General features: G+C 43.3%; 1 protein-coding gene across 2 annotated transcripts in view; it reads right to left on the bottom strand.

Moving 5' to 3' along the window:
• Positions 1–897: 897 nt before the first annotated feature.
• PLCB1 (phospholipase C beta 1) overlaps positions 898–20,151 on the bottom strand; it is a 334,930-nt gene continuing 315,676 nt past the window's right edge. The window contains exon 32 of one of the 2 annotated variants that reach the window (XM_027654013.1): positions 898–4,218. In XM_027654013.1, coding sequence (XP_027509814.1) covers positions 3,988–4,218 — 231 coding nt within the window. In that variant the 3' untranslated portion in view covers positions 898–3,987. The remainder of the gene's footprint in view (positions 4,219–20,151) is intronic. The other variant, XM_027654014.1, reaches the window with a different exon arrangement.

Below are 20,151 nucleotides of genomic sequence, written 5' to 3'. Positions count from 1 at the left end.
CCACGCCGTGTCCCTGCCCCGTGGTTCTTGCCTGCGTCACTGCACGATTGCGCTCGTTCATGGGGCCTTCACAAACCCCGCTCTTGATCTCACACCCTGCTGCTCCTCTTCGGGGAAGGACACGTACCCATTTTTCTTTTCTTTTGATTCCTCCCCGCTCCCCTGTTCCTGTCCTAGTCTTAGGCCCGTCTGTCAAATTCACAGGCTCTGCTTTCAGCTCCGTTCCTCCCTTCCCTGCCCACCCTTACCCCTGTGCCAGACCCCGTTTCCCCACACCTCTTCTAGTGAGCAATGTGACTGTAGCTGCCTTGGAAACTATTTTAACAGGTGTATCCCTTAGTACCTGGATTAATATACCTGCTTATCTCTTCTCCCAGAGATAATTTTTTTACACCGTAAATTAAGCAGGAGAGGAAAAGTCAAAAGCCAAAGGAATAGATTTATTTTTCGATGCTCTCAGTGGAAGGGCCTTCAAAGGTACATTTCAGAGCACGTATATAATTGCATAGATGATTAGTGAAGCAGCTGGGGCAGTGGAACAGAAGTAAGGCTGCTGTAATTTGTCGAAGCAGTTTATCAGTATGGCTGAAAATCATGCCCCAGCTGTTCTACAAAAGCCTGCCCTGTAAACCGATAAATTTTCTTACCAGTTCCTTGGCTCCTGTGCACTTTGTTTCCCATTGTTCCAGAGTACCAGCAAACACACATTTTGCTGGGAGGGGCAGGGGGTGGAAGCACAGGCATGTGAAATTTCTTGTTCTTGCTGTGAACACAAGAGCCTGCAGGGAGATTTCACTGACTTCTCGTGGCATTGGCCCTTCCCAGGAACAAACGGGTCAGGGTAAGGTCTCCTGAGTCAACTGAGGCTCCTGAGTCAAGGAACAGAGAAAACCCGTCTTGTGTTAAGAAATTTTTATTTGTCCTTTGGATCTGTAATGTAAGCACATAAAATTACAAGTGGAAGAAACATCATGCCACAAAATTGCATAGAATTTTTACAAAAATGTGAATTATGCCTCCGAAACAATCATAGATCGAGGAACCGAAAAAATATGTACATGTTAACTGGAATATTTCATCCTAGTTTGAAAGCAAATCATCAAGGACTAATCAATCACAGACACTATTAATACAATGTACAAGAGCAACACTGATTTCAAAGAAAGGCAAGCAATGATGTCCCTTTAGTTATCTTTCAGTGAATGTTTAGCTAATACATGAGCATTAATTAACATAATTATGAACATGTTAAATCTAAAATGTCTGGCCTTCATAAGAATTTTTAAAATTCTGTTTATACTGCCAAAACCAAGCTATTTTCAGTAGTGTAAAGATATCTGAAGTGCACGACCTAGTTTAATATAGACAGCTCTATTCTATACAGCAGAAAAGTCCACAATACAGCATTTCCACACATTCAACACGGAACAAGGCAAATACATAAAAGGCACAAGACTTGCACATCATAAAGACCCTTTTTTTTTTTCATTATCTTACTCTAGTTCAAGTAATATCAATATTAAATGATATCTGTTTCACTGAAATAGTTTGAACAATGCAAGATGTACAGGATTACACACTACCCTACACCTGCAGAAAGTGGCACTGTACAGATATAAAAAATGTGAGTACAGGAAATGGTCAAATACAAACGTACTGTAAAATGACTACAGCTGAGAGGTTACTCAATCCAGATTTATTTTATTTTTAAATATAAAGAAAAGGTTAATTGGCGTTTGCCCGAGTTTCTTTAAAGGCTGTGGTGAGGTCCTGGCTCCGCTGAAGTCCACGGGAACGTAGCACTGGGATTCAAAGGAGCCAAGATTTTACCACGAAGCCTGTTCTGTACAACTGCTTCCATAATGCAATAGCCTTCAGTTTTAGTGTGAACACTGCTATCAGTTTACTCTTTTAATAATTTAGGCAATATGTCATTTGTACTTTATAAAATGCAGCATTACATCTCGACTCTCTACGTTTTCAATGAGTGATTAAGATTGATTTCAAAGTGCAAAACAAGGATTAACAGAGGATTCACCTTTCCTAGCTTTAAGATGAAAGTCAGATTTTTGAATTTCATGTGCGCTGATTTCATCATCATAAACCAGAGCAGTTTAATTCAAAATACGATCTCCAAACAATGTGCAATTTTTCTTTCTTTCTGCTCTTGAGTTTAAAAAAGAAACATCAAAATACTGTTTGTTTTCCAAGATTTGAACTTATATATATATACACCATTATTTAACTGAAAACTTAAGCTCGATTTGTATTTTATTGCTTAAATTTAAATAAAATAAGTTAGTTTAAGTACTAAAATCCTGAGGGAATTGGAAGTAAGGTAACTTAACTGTTACAATGTGTTAAAATGCCTCCCCATGTAATTGATTGCTTTCTCCGATTGCTTTTCAATACTAAGTAAGGCCCCGATCTTGCAAACGTGAGTGTGAACGTTCCTCCCCAAACAATTCCTGAGCCCAGGGGTGCCCAGGAAAACATGAGTTTGCAGGATCAAGCGTCTTGAGGCAAATCTGTGTCTTCTGAGCTGGTTTCTCCTTTGCCCTAAGGCCGAGGGGAAGGACTGCATTGGCTTGGGTACAAACAAGAATCTGTCTGACATGTCTCGTAATTCCTGTTCCTGTCAGTATGGGAATCCAGAGAACAGCGTTTCCTTACCTTTTCAAATATCCTGACTTTCACAATGTCTCTCTGTTGCCTGGTATAAGTTTCTCAGAATGTGCTGTTACTTCTCTCACGCATATCACACAGTACACTCACCTTGATTGTTCTTATTTTAACAAGTCAGTTCAACGGATTAATATACATTTTTAAATAACAGTGATCAGGTTTTTTATATTTTGCTTTTAAATTTCAGACCTCAGTAAAACTGAACCTCAGTCTTAAAAATAATGGAAGATTCTGTTAGATTTCAAATACTGTAGTCCTAAACATTTCATAATCCTATCAAATTCAGTAAGCTTAAAATATGATACTTAAAATCAATACTTCTGAGTCTGCAAAATATATATCAAATTTATATTCTAAAACTACTTTGATTTACAACACTAACACCACAAAAAGAATTCTATGATCCAATAATTATTCTAGAGCAGTATAACCCAGATGTTGGCTTTCAGAAAGATTCGCTCTACTCACGCATCCCTGAAACATTTCATTTGGCCAAGAGACCACATCGACTTCGAATAGAAACATGCTGTGTGTGTGTATATAGACAGATGTGTGTGCACATATAGCTATATATATATATATATACAAACATATATGCACTCACACAGTGTAACAAACACAGAGGTACACAGACACCGACAACCTCCACGCAGAGTTCTTCTCTCCGTTTTCCTCTTCTCCCCACAGTTCCAAGGATTTTCAGCAGCAAGTACATGTCTCTCCATGTGATAAACACAATAATATCAAGACAGCAAGCCACCAGTGCTTGCAAAGCTAAAAAGGATTAAATGTTTCAGTGCAAATGTAAAATGATGGTACAGCTGTCAAGGTGCAGTTATAAAGAAGGAAACAAATATGATTAAGTACTGTTATAATATTCTCCAGGATCTCTATTAGTTTGGGGCACTTTGCACTGGCACTTCTAAAGGAAATCTGCACACATTTGTCTCTGTACAATACACTGGTCTTCATTAAACATTCTTAACAGTGAACATGGCCAGAAAATTACCCATTGTAAACTGGGCCAAAAAAACCAAAAGAAAAATAAAAGAGGAGAGGGTGGTTAACATATTAATTTTCCCATTGCAACTGCACTACGCTTCAGAATAATAATCAGATGAAGAATGAGAATGAAGACCTCTGCACGATACTTTTCATAAAGAGTTCCTTTGGGGAAATGTGCACTCGAATGCAGATTCCTCCCGCCTCCCAAAGCGCTGCGGCAGCAGCTCCCCCCGGGAGAGCGGAGCCGGGCACCTGGGAGTGGTGTGCCCTGGCACACCCATATTGTTTCTGGGGCAGTTAAAAAGTAGTATCAAACACTTTCTCTGGATTATCTTCTTCCAATTCCTCTTCGCTTTGCGGAGGTTTATGATTGGATTTTCCACTGTCGGATGCCAGGGAAGAGGGGGCAGAACTGTGGTCTCCATCTTCACTGATTTTCCCTTTCATGGCTTCCTGTACGAACTCCAGAATTTCCAAAGGCAGTCTTTTGAATTTGTCTTGATATTCCTGATCAAGTTCCACCTGCAACTACAACAAAAGAGACAAGCTGCCTTCAGGTGTATCTGATGTGACCAGTGCTACAGTATGGGGAAAGCACCACACCAGGAGGGAGGGGGATATAATTAATAACACATTATTGCACTACTCAAAATTATATCCTTTTTTTTTTTATATATTAGCACCAAGCATCCAAAGCTCCCATTAATTTCCATGCAGTCATTGCAAAGCTAAGGAAACGTGCGGTCGTTTGTGCGTAAGGCTGGTTTTGGGTACCACCCTTGGGTACCCAAATCCTTCAAACTTATGTGGATTTAACTGTACTGGTGTCCATACTCCCACTGGCTTTCACAAGACCCAGTTCAAGTGCAGTATGGATCACGGATAAGCCTTGGAAAGAGCAAGGCCTTTATTAAGCTCCAGGTAGTTAATCACACATTAATCACACCACAAACGTTGCTCTCAGAACAATATAACAACTTTTGCCAGATTTCTTGGGTAGGAGAAACCATTAGGAAAAAGTCAGTTGTCACAGGGAGTCCAAGAGGGAGGGAAAACAAGTTTAAATTGCATTTCTTAGGGCTGGATCATGGAAAGTTACATTATCTGATTAATGCAGTATGTGTCTTGGACATTACTGGGGAAAAAGTGTCGGATCATCAACAGGATGCAACAGGCATGCAGAAAGAAATCTGGCTATCGGTCTTCAGGAAGCAGTGGGTCCTTTCCCAGTATTTATTTGTACAGCCTTTGTTTTTAGTGCCCGTATTAGGATCTGCACGATCCATGATTTAAAAAACATTAATGTGTACGAAGGTTTCCACTGAAGACAAAGCCAATTTTTTCATCATGACCAATATGAGCACAGCAGGAAGCAAAAGGGGTGAGTTCCAAAGCCAAATCCGCTCCATCCATCCATCCATCCATCTACCCACCTTCTTAAAAAGAGGGAGTCAGGTTCTGCTAACTGTAGCTGCAGCAGTTTTGCAATAATTCCTTAGGTAATTGTATTCTCAGCTATGTATTTTTCCAGGATTTCCAGGATAAAGGTGCTATGAACTCTGATCCTTCAGCTCTGTGCTTGAGTCCCTCCTATGTAGTTCCAGGTCTCCTTCACCCCACTGCAATGGCTCTCACCAGGCAATATAAATTTTCACTTGAACATCAGGACCTATACTAGTCTTTACCATCCTTGACCTGTCCACAGCATGTGACTTTACCACTACCCCTCCCTCTGAGCCCTTCCAATCCCATTCCCCATGCTTCTGTCCTGGTTTTCATCCTGCATCTCTGACTTTATTTTTGCGAGGCCTCTTCTCCTTTCTCCTGATGTGCAAATCAATGTCCTCAGCTCACCCGGTCTAGTTCTACATTCCTTAATTAGACAAATTCTGCAGCTTTTCTTCCTCAGGATCTAAGATCTGTCTTTTCCTTTTGGTTTCCCTGCTAATGCTCTTTTCCTGCCTTGTTTCTGGCAATTTTCCTGATGTTCTGGCCTCGGTTCTGCACCTCAGATAAAACCCAAGTCTGAGGCACAAATGGCTCCATTAAAATACACCCAGCCTCTAAAATACATAATTCTGTCAACTGTTAGCCACTACCACAACATCCTTCTTCTTTTGTTTTCTGGCTTTATGTCTAGATACAAATTTCTGAAGGGATCCTCTTTTTGTCTGCACTGTGCTATCACTTCCACAAGTACAGGCGTTACCAGAGGGAACAGTGCCCTAGCGTGGCTGGCAGGGAAAACTCCCTAATGATCATCATCCCTCCCTGCCCAGCTCATCTCCTGCAGCCTGGGGAGCTCCTCGGCCCCTGACAGACCACATCCACGCTGGTCAGAGTGAGTGGCAGCACGGCACTCACGTGGGTCACACTGCAAATCCAAGGATTAAACCCTAGGGAAAAAGCTCTACCTTTGCGGCGCGATTGCGCTTTGGGTCACAGTTCATTGCTAAATACCGGCCTTGTTTAACAAACAGGAGGGAGGAGGGAGGGGAAGGAGAGTCCTTCTGTGTATTTGTGACAATTACCCAAAGATGCTATCGCAGTTGGAGGGAGATTTATGCCAGTGGTGGAACAAAGCATTCCCTGGATGACTCTGCAACAGCAGCCCTGGCAGAGGCTCCAGCTCACTGTGCACCTCACACACCAAGTGCTGCTGCCTTCCCATGCTCAGGAACCTCTGAAGCCTCTGAGCTGCCCTGGCTGAGCACCCCACAAAGCCAGAGCTCCTGCAGGGAGAGGCAGCTCTGGGTACAGGCGTTTTTATAGATCTAGGAATCGTGGAAAAGGCACTGGAATACAGAGCTTTATAAAACGGCATGAATCTCCTTACAGAGAACTGTCCAAGCCAGAGACAGGCTGCTGCATTTCCTCATCTCACTGTCACACGTGGAATTTGTGAGTTTTGGGCACCTCAGGAATAGGAGGAGGTGTGTAAAACTGTAAGTCAGGGAAAGTCTCCTGGCTCTCAACTTCCTTCAGAACCTTGATTTGCTTAATTAGGTTTAAGAGCAATAGAAATATTTGAAATCCCTCAGAAACTGAACGTTATCTGAACCCAGTGCAACCATAAGCATGTTGTTAGGTAACAATTGTGTCTAATATTCACCTCCTAAAGCGCCTCCAGTGGATAATCCCCCCTAAGTCGAGTGTTTAATAGAAATGACACAAATCTGGAACTACCTTTCTCTTTTCAGTGTCTCTAGAGACAGTCTATATAGATATCTAATCATGAGAAGGGTGAATTTAGTTGAGAAGGAGCAGAGAGTAGACAAGGAGGGTTGATTAAAACTGCAACAGTGGGTAAAAATTAGTTTTCTTTTTGATTTCAAAGGCACTGTCACTTCCCCTTGCTCAGCTTCTGACAAGCCCCTCAGATCCCATTCATTCCCCGACCCCCAGGCTGTCACACAGGATTCCACCTGACGAGGGGTGAGTCTGGGCACAACAAGCCATCCCACTGCCAGACCTGAGCCCTCACTTCCTCAGGGAGCCTGGGCCTCCCAAACCCAGGGCACTCCCAAAATGCCTTGACTATGTTCCTCCTCAAACCATGAGCTCCTGGCACGACACTGGCAAATGACTGAGGGTCAAGGTTAAAGAAACAAGTTGCCTGCTTAAAACCAGCTGGTCCAAAAGAATCCAGCTGTCTTTCTTTTAAAAACCTCAGTGCCCTTCTATATATTCTGTGGCTTTACAGGGACATTACAGTTCATGGAAACGAGTGGAAAGCTGCCCTCCCAGCAGCAGCAGCAGCAGCAGCAGTCACACACATCTGTTATTTGGCTCGCTGACAGCGAGACAAAGTGCCACGTTCGTGTGTGTGTAAGTCAAAACCTCTCTGCACAACCAGCGCCACCAGGCTCCAGCCCGGAGTGGCCTTACTGCTCAGTTTGCTGTCCCCTTGGGTTGCTTCCCCTCACAAGTCCACCTACCCCAATTTCTCTGTTCTCTAGCTACTAAACAAGGTGACCTACACTTGCTTTTAGGATTTTGGAGTCAGACAAGGGGGGGAGTTGAGACTGATGATTAGACGGGCAGATCGTTATCTGGACCACTGTCCTCATTAACACACAACAGCCTCCTTCCTTCTGTAATCTCACTATCTGCCCTCTTATAGATCCTCTGTCCTCCCTTTAACCCCCAGCAAAAACAACTCATTAATGTCACCTCCACTCAGTTTCAGGATCCCACGAGCAGTTGGCCACAGTATTTCTTGTTCAGGTAAATCTCTCACTCCCGTGGACTTTACTTACAGGCAACGAGTTAATACTTTAAAATTCGGAGCCGTCATTAAGTGGGGTCCTTGGGGACAGGAGATGAACGTGTCAGTCACTGCTGACAGCTGTGGCCAGAAGCTCTAACTCCTGAGTGTGTGCTTCCATCTACCTACCCTTTATCTTTTTATCCGACAGTGCTAGTTAAAGATCATCAGCTGATGCTCACATGCTCACATCAGCTTTTCAAAACCCGGGTAAATATCAGTTTTATTACCTGCAAATTACAGAAGAAATTGAAGTTAGGTAGGGATCAAAGCTGCCAGTTTGGAAGGGCTCTCCCCACTCCGTTTACATGATCATTTATCAAACTAGACAGACCAGCACAGGCTTGGAACAGGCTGGAGACCACTGGGTTTCCATGGATCTCTCACTGGGTACGGTGAGGATTTGATTGTGCCTGCCCCGCCTCCATTAGCTGCACCCCACAAGGAACCCCTTCCTCAGGGAAACCACGCCCAAGGGATCCCTTTGACCCCAGGCAGAAGTTTGGCAGTGCCCCCTCGTGCCCCAGGGAAACGCCGTCCCCTGCACCTTGAGTAGAACTAGCACAGCCCCCAGCTCCTGGGAGCTCCAGGGACAGACCAGGAGCAGGGTGTTACACTCCAGAGCCCCTGGCAGCCAGCCAGCTGATCTGCTCACACTCCCTCCCAATTCAAAGGGCTCTTCGGCATCCTCCACCACAACTGCTCTCCAAAAACGGTCATCACCCAGGAAAAGGCCTCACAACCCTTCCTTGGAATGTGGGAGGGGAAAATCACTATGGTCGTTCAGCTTAAAGCAAGGAAAAAGCACTCAGAAAAGGAAACCGATGGGATTATTAAAACTATTTACATTTAAAGTTCAACAATAACCTGGCTGTTATTGTTAAAACTAACAACTGAACAGCAGAACACAGCACTAAAACCAGCAACTGTGATCAATAAAGAATTACAGAGGCAGAGGTTGTGGTTTTAGATGATCCTGATCAAGCCCCTGTAGACTTTCACATACTTGCACCGTGATCTAATGAACTTCTGTTTCCACCAAGAACAAAAATAAAACGATCACGTGGAAAACTCAGTGTGCTGCCAACACGAGTCACCAGGAGGGCTCGAAGACAAGAGGTGGATACACAGCTGGTGGATACACAGCCCTGCTTCCACCTCACCTCCTCCCTCCACTCCAGCAGCCCAAGGGAAAGGGAAACTCTGGGGCAAAACATGTCCAACCCACCTCCCTTCCTGCAACACCTTTGAAGTCGTTAATGGGAACGTCGCTGCTCCTTCCCGTTGGACCTTGAAAGCGGCGTTTGGGAAGTTAGCAATGCAAGTGCTTTTCCAAACAATTTTCCCCTCTCTTCCTTCCCCTTGCAGCTGGAGATGCCACACGCTTGGTGTGCACCGTTCTCCTGATGTAAGATCCCATGCCAGAGGCAGTTTTCTGATGCAAACCCGCCGCGCTTCCGCACGGGCTGGGATTCGTTCCGGCTCCCGTGTTTTTTAAAAATACTTTTTCAGCTCAAAAGTAACGTAAAGGTCACCACTTTAGAAGCATCTAAATAATTAATATTCAACCAAAAATGTTTTGAGGAAGTTACATGTGAAATATAATTGGTTACACATTTTGGAGGGAAAAAACCCCCACTAAAACGCCACTTCGTTGAATCAAAACCATTAAATGTGGCCATATTTGTTTTGATGAAGCTCTTCCTCTCCCAAAATTTGATATGACTCCAAATAAGTCACTTTTTTAAGTCTCAGATATTCCATTCCACTGGGAAGTTTTTTGTAAAGCCGTTTTTTTGAGGTTTGTGTTTCTGTTATCTCTCCTTTTAAATCTACCTTATTTTGTTTTCCCCAATCACTTTCTTTCCCTGAATGATGCAGTAAATCACGAAAGGAAAATTATCCAAATGTCCTGGCTCACCAACCCAGGTAAAAATGCCCTCTGAGGACTGAACAGTTTGGTATCTCCAACAATGTCTGACAATTTCCAACAGCAAACTCTTTATTCTTAAGTTTCTAAAAAGGCTTTTCACAGTTTTTGAGTTGAGATTCCAAATGTGAGATATTTGGAAGTTGTGTCATTTCCCCTTGAGGCAGAGGGCAGCAAAATACTTTTAAAAAATTGGGGTTTTTTGGTATTTGGTTATTGCATTTATTCACCTGTTGAAATGTGATACTAATTCATATCCATAATTGTCATGGCACTGCCCACGTGCAGGATATCATTTAATTCCACATAAACAGTACCTGTTCTTTTTGTCTTACTGATGAGAAACTCATCCACATTCATTTCTTCTGTGCAATTTCAGCAGAATGTATTTTGGCAAGAGGCAGTAACTGGTCACCACACAATTCCTAACAAAAGGGGGGCTGCAACCTCTACAGGGAATTTCTGTTTGGGAAAACTCCTGTTTTCCTTATCCCATGTAGTTGGAAATGTTTATTTTGTTAACACCAGTAACACTCATCTTTTCACTGGCCAGTGGAAGCACATTGCAACATTAATACTGGTCAGAGATTGGGGCCCCTTTCTCACTCCTCCCCTCTTTCTCTAAATGTGCTAAAGCTACAAATACTTATTTTTCTTCCTGCAAATGTTTGACCCATGAGCCTAAAGATAATTTTAAATAGAGGATTTGGGGCTTTTAAGCCTGCATCAGACAACAAATATGCGTAATGTCAGCGACCTCAATTTAGCTTCCAAAATAGCACATAGAGGACTCCCAGATTAAGGGTACAGAGAGCAGGAAAGCTGCTGTTCCTCTGCTTTTCATTTTCAGAGCTTACTTAATTAGAAAGCCATTCTGGAGGGATGCAGCATTAAAAGACACATGAGCAGCAAGAACTTGTTAAAAGCAGATGGAGGCTCAATAACAGGGAGAGCGAAACTGAGGAACAGAGCCCAGGGATCAAGTGATTTATAGGCAGCAATTTTTGTTTAATTGGAAGCAGTAGGAGTTTCTTATTAAGGACCATGTTATTCCCTCCACTGGGCAGATTTCTGCTGGGAAGGCAAAGGAGTAACCGCTGCTCAGCTGCCCTCACGCCCCACGGGCACAGTCCCTCTGCAGCACTTGGCTGGGGATGGGGACTTCAGGTGGCAATGTGGGACTCCCCTGCAGGACCTTTCCAAAACTGATATGCCCATCTCTGCTGCCTGGAAGAATGGCCCAAAGAAAGCAGCTGGGAACAGCAGTTTCTTGGGGAGCTGTTTGTCCAGGCCTGGGAAAGGAGTTAACTACATGTGCAGAGAGCACCAAACACTCCCTTTTTCTTTTTCTGCCAGTGACATCAAGGAAGTGGATGACACAAAGGGATGTGCCACCACGTTAACATTTGGGCTTAACAAAGCTGCTCAAGGACAACAAGCTGAGCCTGAAATGAAACTGTTCAGGTAGCTGAGGTTGTATCTCAGAAGACGAGTGTGGAATCCTTAAAGGAAGCCTGAGGGCACTGGGTGTCAGAGCTGGCCCAAGGAACTGCCCTGCACTGGGTAACAACAGCCTGGGTGGGAAATGTCTTTATGCTGTCAGGAAAGCTCCCGTTAGTGATCCCTGTCCTCAGACAAGGACATCTCCACTTAATGTGAGCCCACCACTGCATTTTCAAACAATGGTTACTTTTCAGTCCGTGAGAGACACAAGGACGCCAATTCCAGGACTTGCTCTCTGCCAGCCCCACCTCACCCCCCTTTTCTCCCCTAGTCCTTCACACAAGGTCAAACACACCAAGCAGCTCTTCCCACTCTGCAAAGTCTCTATTCCTGAGACCTGGCAGAGGCACTTGTCCAGGAGCAGCTGTATTTTGACTGCTCCACTGCTGCCACCCCTGCCTGCCTTCCTGTGGTAACAGGTTGCACAGCCCAGATATTCTCCCTCAGAAATTGTCCTGAGACAGGTTTGAAAAAATTCAGTAACACTTGAGGCATGTCACAAGCCAAGGAGTCCAGAAACCAGAGACTGTGTTATCTTGCCTTACACACACACTCCCCCTTCAGCTTCCCCCCTTATCTGCCATGTTTCAGCTCGCTGTCTCTTCCTATTAAAGCAGAGGTGATTTGCACCATCTCCCCGAGGTACAACAAGTCCCCATATAAATGAGTCCCTTTCATACCTGCTGTCTCAAGGCACTAGACTGCAACCTTAGGGCCTTCATCAATCTGTGTCTCCACCTTTATTAACTGCAACCTCAATTAAACCAATGGGACTGCAAGGAAACCTGGGACCTGGGCTCTTGGATTTTAACACTCTCATAAAGAAACCTGTATCTACTTTCTGTGCAATAAACCAACATTTATTCCAAGAGCTAATTAAAAAGTAAATGTTTGAGTGATGAGGTGCCCATCAGCGCTACCCAGGTTATAGCTTATAGTGAATTCTATGGGAGGATTTTCTTCACAGGAACTCTTCTTTCCCTCTCCTCCAAAAGTACAGCTGTTTATTCTCATGCAAAGCCCTGCTCTGTGTCTTGCAACCTGTACTACTTGGAATTGCTCTTCTTTCTGATCACTATGTCATGTAATAGTTTCCTTTTGTGGATAAAATGCTTTCTTAAGCTGTCAAATGGTTCTTTGATGACTCCATAAATATGTGACCTATGCATCTCTTGATGCATATGAATAAAGATAATTTGAGCTGGTATGAATGGGGAAAAAAATCCCCTTTCTTTGAGCATATATAACATTTTAATGGTAGATTCTGCTCCTTTTCATCATCACTAGAGTAAGTTAGCTTCACTGTAAGCAAAGGAGAACTCTCATTTTCATCAGTTTCAATGCAATAAATCCAGAGAAACTCCACTGAAGCCTCATCTATCAGCAGATACTGCCCCTGTTTTATTGGAGTGGATCCAAGGTAAATAACTGGAGTGACAGGAGCTCAAACAGAGCTTCTTAACTGGTCCTTTTTTAAAGTGCTGTCCATATTTTGGACGCTGTCTGCAAAACAAACAAGAGCAAAAAAATCAGTGCATCCATTATCTTCTAACGAGCGATTTTTTCCACTTCCAAGATGCCTCCAAGGCAGCCTGTGAACAGGCAGCTGACTGTCCAACAGCACAGGCTTTGGAAGAGCAGCAGTATTGTAACTCTCATCTCAAGAGGTCACAACAGTCCCTTGGAAACTCCTTTTAAATGACATCTTGAGGTTAGAACAGCAACAGTATATTCCAGAAATATTTGAAATCCCGGGAGGAGCGGAGGACTTGGAGCTGTGCATGGCAGCCGAGCAGGATGTCCCCTGGGGGGAGGGCCTGGAATCCACAGGGCCACTTTACATATTATGTGTTTTGCCTAAAAGTAGTGCTGTCCTGCAAAGTGAGAGATTCTGGCTATTTTTGGAAGAGGAGGGACAGGAAAAGAAAGTTTCAGGCCTCCTGTGTGAGGGTTCAGGAGCTGATCCGAAAAAAAGGTGGTGGATCCTTGACTAAACTGAACTCTGAATTCAGTTTAACAAAGTGCTCTCCAGTCTCTCCATCCACCTTGCTGAGAGAGAATTACAGTGTTGCCTGTGCCTGACTCTTGGCAGGACATCTCTAACAGGGCCCATCAGTGTCACAGAAAAGTCCCTCTGAGCACAGACATTTCTTCTCCAATACGACAACGGGGAAGGAAACAAATAATCTATTTCTCTGTCTCTCTCCAGTGGCATCACTGTGCTACTCAAAGGAAAAGGAAAAGTCACCCTTTGGTTAAGTCTGGCTCCTCCTTTCCCTGCCATACCCTGCTCTGCCCTTCCTACTCAGCCCCGACTCTCAAGTTTTGAGCAATAAGAGCTCCTACAGCACACTGAGGTCTGTGTATCTTGAGGAGGCATCTTTCCTAAAGCACAGGCTCACTGTAATTTCCGTGTCATTGATAATTGCCAGGGAACTGCACGGAGGTTTAGAAGCGAGCCATCATTAGCTCAAAAATAATCCCACTGGTAAAAGCCTCAGCTGCACTTTGAAGTTTACCTTGCCACTGACTGTGCCTCTCCATGTCAGAAAGCCTCTGCAGGATGGAGCCTCACTGAAAAGTCTGCTTGGAAAATTACTGAGCAGTCAGTCCTTCTGTTAATATCCTGTTAAAAATGGATGTTTTTACACTAGGAAGCAAGCACACTCTGAATAAAGATCAAAGCCTTAGAAGTTTCTTTGAAAATCTTTTCAAGTAGTTGTGGTTCTGTAATCCCCTGTAACAACGAAGGCTATTCCAAAATATTTCCTAACTCATTAACAACATGAATCTGGCTTCCTCTTTGCTATTAGCAGAGATATGCATTGGCTCTCCCCAAATGATGAGCCAATTTAGTGACAGATCCATTCTTTTTTTACATAAGCTAATGAAAAAAAATCCATCCAGAGCATGGCAGAAATTTAACAGCAGAGACAGAGCTACTGTCCCTCAATTTCCATTTTCCAGAAATGACAGCTCGGTATTTTGGCCTTTGTACTTCCAAGGGTCAGGAAAGTTTTGAGGCCGAGTTTTAACAATGACAAAGAGTTGGGACCTGATTCAAATTTATGTACTGATGTATATGTTCATTATTATCTAATGACCATCAAATGGAGATGCATCATTGCTACTCGGGGTTCTGAGTCTGGAATGTTTATGGCTGCTCTGTGTTTATATACTATGATTATCCTCACATCTCTCTACTTCCACCATGAGCTCATCCATATTTCCACCACTTCTCATCATTTCATGCTGCATTACACAACACACTTGTTTGCTTTTTTTTTTTTTTACATGTGAAGCAAAACCAGTGTCAAATTAAACTGCAACTCTTAAAAACTTTAGAGCTTAATGGAAGAACAAACTGCTCAGAGCTTCAACCTAATTAAAAACAGCCTGAAGGTTTTTACTTCATGATACTACAATGAAACTTAAATGGAAAAAACCCTCCTCTTCTTGCCTGCACTGCTATTACTGGATTAAGTAGTACTGTGCAATGGAAGGTTAACAGAGCCATCCTCATGATTAAGTTCAAGGGATTAATATTTCAGTTCAGTTGTTTTTTATTTAAACATTTTTTCCAAAGGTCATATTAACGCTGACTACTGCAAACTTCAGCAACTCTCTGGTTACCCATCAAGTTTAAATGACCCATGCACAAAACTGTTTCAGTGATGCTCAGCAAGTATCCCTCAATGCAAAAATTGACATATAAGGTAATTTCATACGGGCAGAAAAACAAGACAAAGCCCGTCCCACTGCTGCACAGAGCAGCTTGAACTCATGCCTGGTAAAGCACATCCCCAGAGCTCACTTCAGTCTTCAGGACAGTGATTGGCTTTGATGGGTTTTGGGTCTACAGTCCTGGCAACCACACGAGTACAGATGCAAACTGCCCAGATCAAATGAAGGAACCACTGACACAAAACAGAATGAAGTCCATGCTCCCTCCCCAGCAGAGATCTGGGGGTAACCTGCCTCACAAAAGAGAGGTGCAAAAGCCGTGTCTGACGTTCGGGATTTTCACTGTCTTGCAATTTAAGCAAACTGCAAAGCATGAAAGAGCCTGGAAAAGGGACCGGGCTGCTGCTTAAAATCCAAGCTCCAACAGACCGGTAGAGATAACAAATTCCCACAGGACATGTGTGTGTCACAGCACTGACTCTGTGCTATGGCACTCTGGTCACCCTGCCAGGCAGCTGCACACCCTGAAGTCCTCGTGAACAGATCTCTCAATGATATTGCCAAAGGCACCACTGAGCTCTGTGCTCAGACCTCACTGTTGCCAGGAAAAGGGATAGGCAAATTTCCTAGAAGCCAGCAGAGACAGGAAAATAGGGGGTACTACAACTTAAAACTACTTACAGGATCCTTTGGTGCCCCCTGCCCTCTGCGACCTCAGTGGCCACAGCACGAGGAGATCACACGGGGGCCTCACCCAGACCTCAAGCCCTACTACAGGAACAGGGAGCTGCTCTCCTGACATCAGTGTGAGCTGGATTTGGTCCCTGGCTTCTCTCCTTCTGAGTTAACACAGTTCATCAAAGTTTAGTTCACTGGAGGGTCAAGCCCAAGCTGAGATGAATCTCATGGAACTCCACTAAGCCCTTTGCTTTTCTTTCCACAGAGAGGCATGCCATCAAAATGCCTAACATGATCCCCCCAGAGCCCCACTTTGTTTTTAATCTGATTTCATTTATCTGTATCACTATTGGTAGCTTCTATCTTGGAAAAGTTTTGTGCCGTGCGAAACCTTATTTAAGGAAAAAAAAATTGGCAGTAGAACAAACCCTCTTTTCATTATAAGAACTTATCTTTTTAATGCTCTATCAGTGTTTTATTATTATTTCGGTACTTGACATCTTCCAAAAGCATTAAAAAGTTCTTGAGAGGTCTTACAGCTTTACAGTGTATTCTCTGATGCCAATTCTGATCACAATCTTGTTGAAGATAAGCTTAATGAACGCTAGAAAAATAAAGGCCTTTCATAAGTGATCAAGTGATTTGAAGAAGCAAAAGAATACTTTAAAAACATGGGTTGCTTGCTTTAAAGTTCTATTTAAAAATATGTGTAGAGAACACATCTTTGTTGAGGACAACAGAAATCTATCTGGAACTTTGGAGTTATTCCAAAGGGTGATTGACAAGTACCAGAAATGAATGAGAGTATTAAATTGCAAAACCCCCTTTTAGAACAAGGAATATAAAATGTCATCTTTTCCCAATCTCATGGAAATGCATTTTAGAACTATAGAAATACCAACAGGCATTAAATTTAGTGATGGCAAGTAAATAATTAAGTCATCTGATACTCCAAATAACAGTAAAAAGATGATCCTGAGTTAGTTACAGAAGTTATTCCTAAAAAATTCTTATCACTTATGTTATTTAAACTTTCTTGCATATCAATTAGTTTGAAATAATAAGACTTTAGGCTATCCATTAATTGCAGCACTGTTGGCACGAGCTGTATTTAAAATTATGCAATGAAAATTAAGCTGAAGCACCAAGCTGCCTTGGCTAACAAAAAAAGGTTTCCTCAGCCCCTCGGATAAGGCAGGAGAGCTAATGGGGGCACTGAATTCCCAGGGGAACTCCTTCTCAGTTTGCTGTTCTCTCTTGTCACATGTTAACACCGACTGCTGAGGCCACAACCCGTTACCCACGTGTTTAACCTGCAGGGATGCATTTCCAGTGCATTCATTTCCTGAGCCAACACTACGGCTGTTTCCAGGCACTAGAGGAAAAAACTGCAGTGATTAATGCAAAGGAAAGACAGCAACATACATAACCTAAAGCAGGGCTGCTTAAGGAGATTCTGCAATGGGATCATTATAAATGCAACAGATGGGGAATTTAAATTGTTAAGTTAGTCCTTCAGAAGTCAGGGGGAGGCTGGATGCAGAGGAATACCTGGTCCATACATCAGGAGAAGACAGCAATTTTAGCTTCTCTCTCTCCTGCTGCTATGGCTCCAGGCTCTCCGAGAAGCCTTCAAACCACTCTTTTAAGTCTTGCTGTCTTTGCAGAGCAGATCTGAGGACAACTGGATTTCTCTTGTCCGGTCACACACTGCTCTCCTGATAACACTGGAACTACAGCTTGGCATTTGTACCACTCCAGCTGGCTCCTGCTGGCACCTGTCAGAGGCACAGCGTGGGCCTGTCCTCAGGGCCTGACCAAGGGAAGGGATTACTTTAAAAAGTGCAGCCATTCACTGATAGGTGTTTTTTTCCCCAAATCCTCTCTGCCTGCAGCACGGATGAGGAGCCAAAGGCAGCATTCAGCTGGCTCAAACAGATCTTGGGAATGGTGTCTTCCTTCCACAGAAATTAGAATCCTCAAGCACGGGTTTATATCTCTGAACTAAATCTGTGTATGAGTTGCAATCATTAAATGGCAGCTGATATTACGAGAAATTAACTCCAGTCCTTAAAAAAACCCAAAAACCACTTCAAAAGTAAAAAAGCTAAGTAATAATTTAAAAATTTGAATTAATTTTCCACCAATTAGTATTTTCAAGTGGGAGCTGCAGTAGTGCCTGTCTGAATACAAATGGGAATGAAGGGTACTCCAGGCCAAGAGGAGATGTTAACACTGACATGGAACTGGGGAGAAGTTACTGCAGGATTTATTCCATTATGCCATGGAGAGCACAAGCCCCTGCTCGGAATTACAATGATTCCCTGAGAAAAAGACTGACAGTGAGCCATCATTCCCAGGAGCTCCTGCCATTTCCCTGCTGTTTGGCATTACAGGCTCGTCTGTCTCTCACACCTCCAGCAGCATCCAAGCTACATGGTATAAAGTGTGTAAGTAAAAGAACAAGGAAAGATTTAATTGCTGCCAAGGCCATCAGTCCCATCAAGATTGCTGATCTCTGAAACCTGACCTCTGCCCTGAAAACTGAGCCTGCAAAATTTCAGCAGAAAGGAGCATTTTAAGAGCAGAAATATTAACTACACTGAGATCTCACTGACCTATATAACACCCTGATCCAAACAAGGCACTTCTAAATATACTAATAGAAATAATCTAAAGAAGGACCACAGATAAGTGACTGTGACCTGTTTCTAGAAATACTAACCTTCGGTATCAGCAGGCTGTGAAATAATTTGCCCCCATGAGCTCCACACCGTAGTTTTATTCAGGCATTGACACCTACTCTGTGAAAATAAAGCTGTTGGAATGTGAGCCTCCACAACTGCAGCACCATTCCCACAGGCCATGCAGTAATTAAACGTGGAGGCTGACATTGTACTGTGCTGAACTGTGTGCAACAGCCAGCAAAAGGCTTCCAACATTCCAGGTTTAGAACAAAGGACAGCTTCAGTCTAGACAACACCTACACATGGCTGGAGCCCCGCTGGAAAGCCATCATGCACTTAAGTTGTTCCTATGAAACAGCTTGAAGGGTGAGGGAAGTGCAGCAGTAGCTTTTTAGGCCCTACTTTTTAGAATTCTGATGAACTGGCAAAAACATCCTCGTAGAAAAGCCATTTTGCATAAAATTAAAAAAAAAAAGCTGCATGTTCAGACCAGACTTGTAAGTCTACATTCTTTTTTTTTTTTCCTGTCTCAAAATTTGATCTTAAGTTTCTACTGCTGACAAACAAAACTGTGAACTAAATTCCTCCTGTAGCTTTCTAACATGTAGTCACTAGAGGATTCAAACAGTTCCTGAATGAAGCTGTAATTCAGGCAATTCTCTAGATTTCTGCACAGCTATTACTGTGGCTTAGAAGGATTCTGTGCCTCTCCAGCACAGAAATATTCTCTAAGGTCATCAGTTTGTTCAGCCCAAAGCCAGTGGTTTTCTACACTGGAGCCAGAGCTGAGACACTCCTTTCTGGCCTGCAGGAAAAACCAACTCTCTCTCCTCTGCCTGCCCTCTCCTGTCCAGGTACTTCAAAGCATTCCAGATGCCTTGTCCTGTGGATGCAGCAGTGAGAGCTTAGAGCACAAAAGGGTGGAATAAAAAAAATGTTTCTTCATACCATTCTCGTATTTGCTTTGGAGCGAGGCAGACCTTGGCATGATGGATTCCTTCCCCCCATTTCAGAGCTCCCTGACTACTCGGTGCCAATCCATTTTGTTTCCCAGTTTCCTTGCATACATAGGATACACTGAATGGTAACTCCACCATGCATAGCTTCTCCTAATACCATTCCCTTTATGCAGTCTGTGAGGCTGAAATCCTGAGAGCAGGATGAGGCTGAGGACAGAAAAACTCCAGTGGTGTCAGAAGTGGTTAATTGCTGCCACAGGAGGCTCTTCTCTGAGCTCTGATTTCCTTCTAACTGTGCAGGAGCAATTGGATTTGCCCAGGTCCCCACCATCCTCCCAAGATATCCTAATTTGACGCAGGCAGGAGATGTGAGGTTGGCCTCATATTATTTAAAGTGTAAGGGATGTATGAGGAGAACAGAGTTAAAACAAGTACTTCTGCTTTTTCAAGTGTTCAGTGAGTTGTTTCAAGGCAGCTCATCTCTATTCCCATCCTCCTGCTTTTCAGGAAAGGAAGACAGCACATCCCTCAGGAGGAGAAATCAATATTCTCCTGTCACTTAAACACAAACAACAAAGAAATCCCAGTTCCCTAGTGAGCAATTGCCAGTTTAATTTTGCCATCTTCAGTAAGTCTCTCTTCTGAACACTGTCAAGGTGCCAACATATTCATTATGGGCTCTATTTTCTTTTGTCACAACTACTGTGCTCAGAAAACACACATTTTTAGCTGCCTTGCCTGTGTCCAAGAGGA

Source organism: Corapipo altera, unplaced genomic scaffold (assembly GCF_003945725.1).
Source record: "Corapipo altera isolate COAL_440 unplaced genomic scaffold, ASM394572v1 70, whole genome shotgun sequence".
Classification (NCBI taxonomy): Eukaryota; Metazoa; Chordata; class Aves; order Passeriformes; family Pipridae; genus Corapipo; species Corapipo altera.
This window is presented reverse-complemented; position numbering and strand designations above follow the sequence as displayed.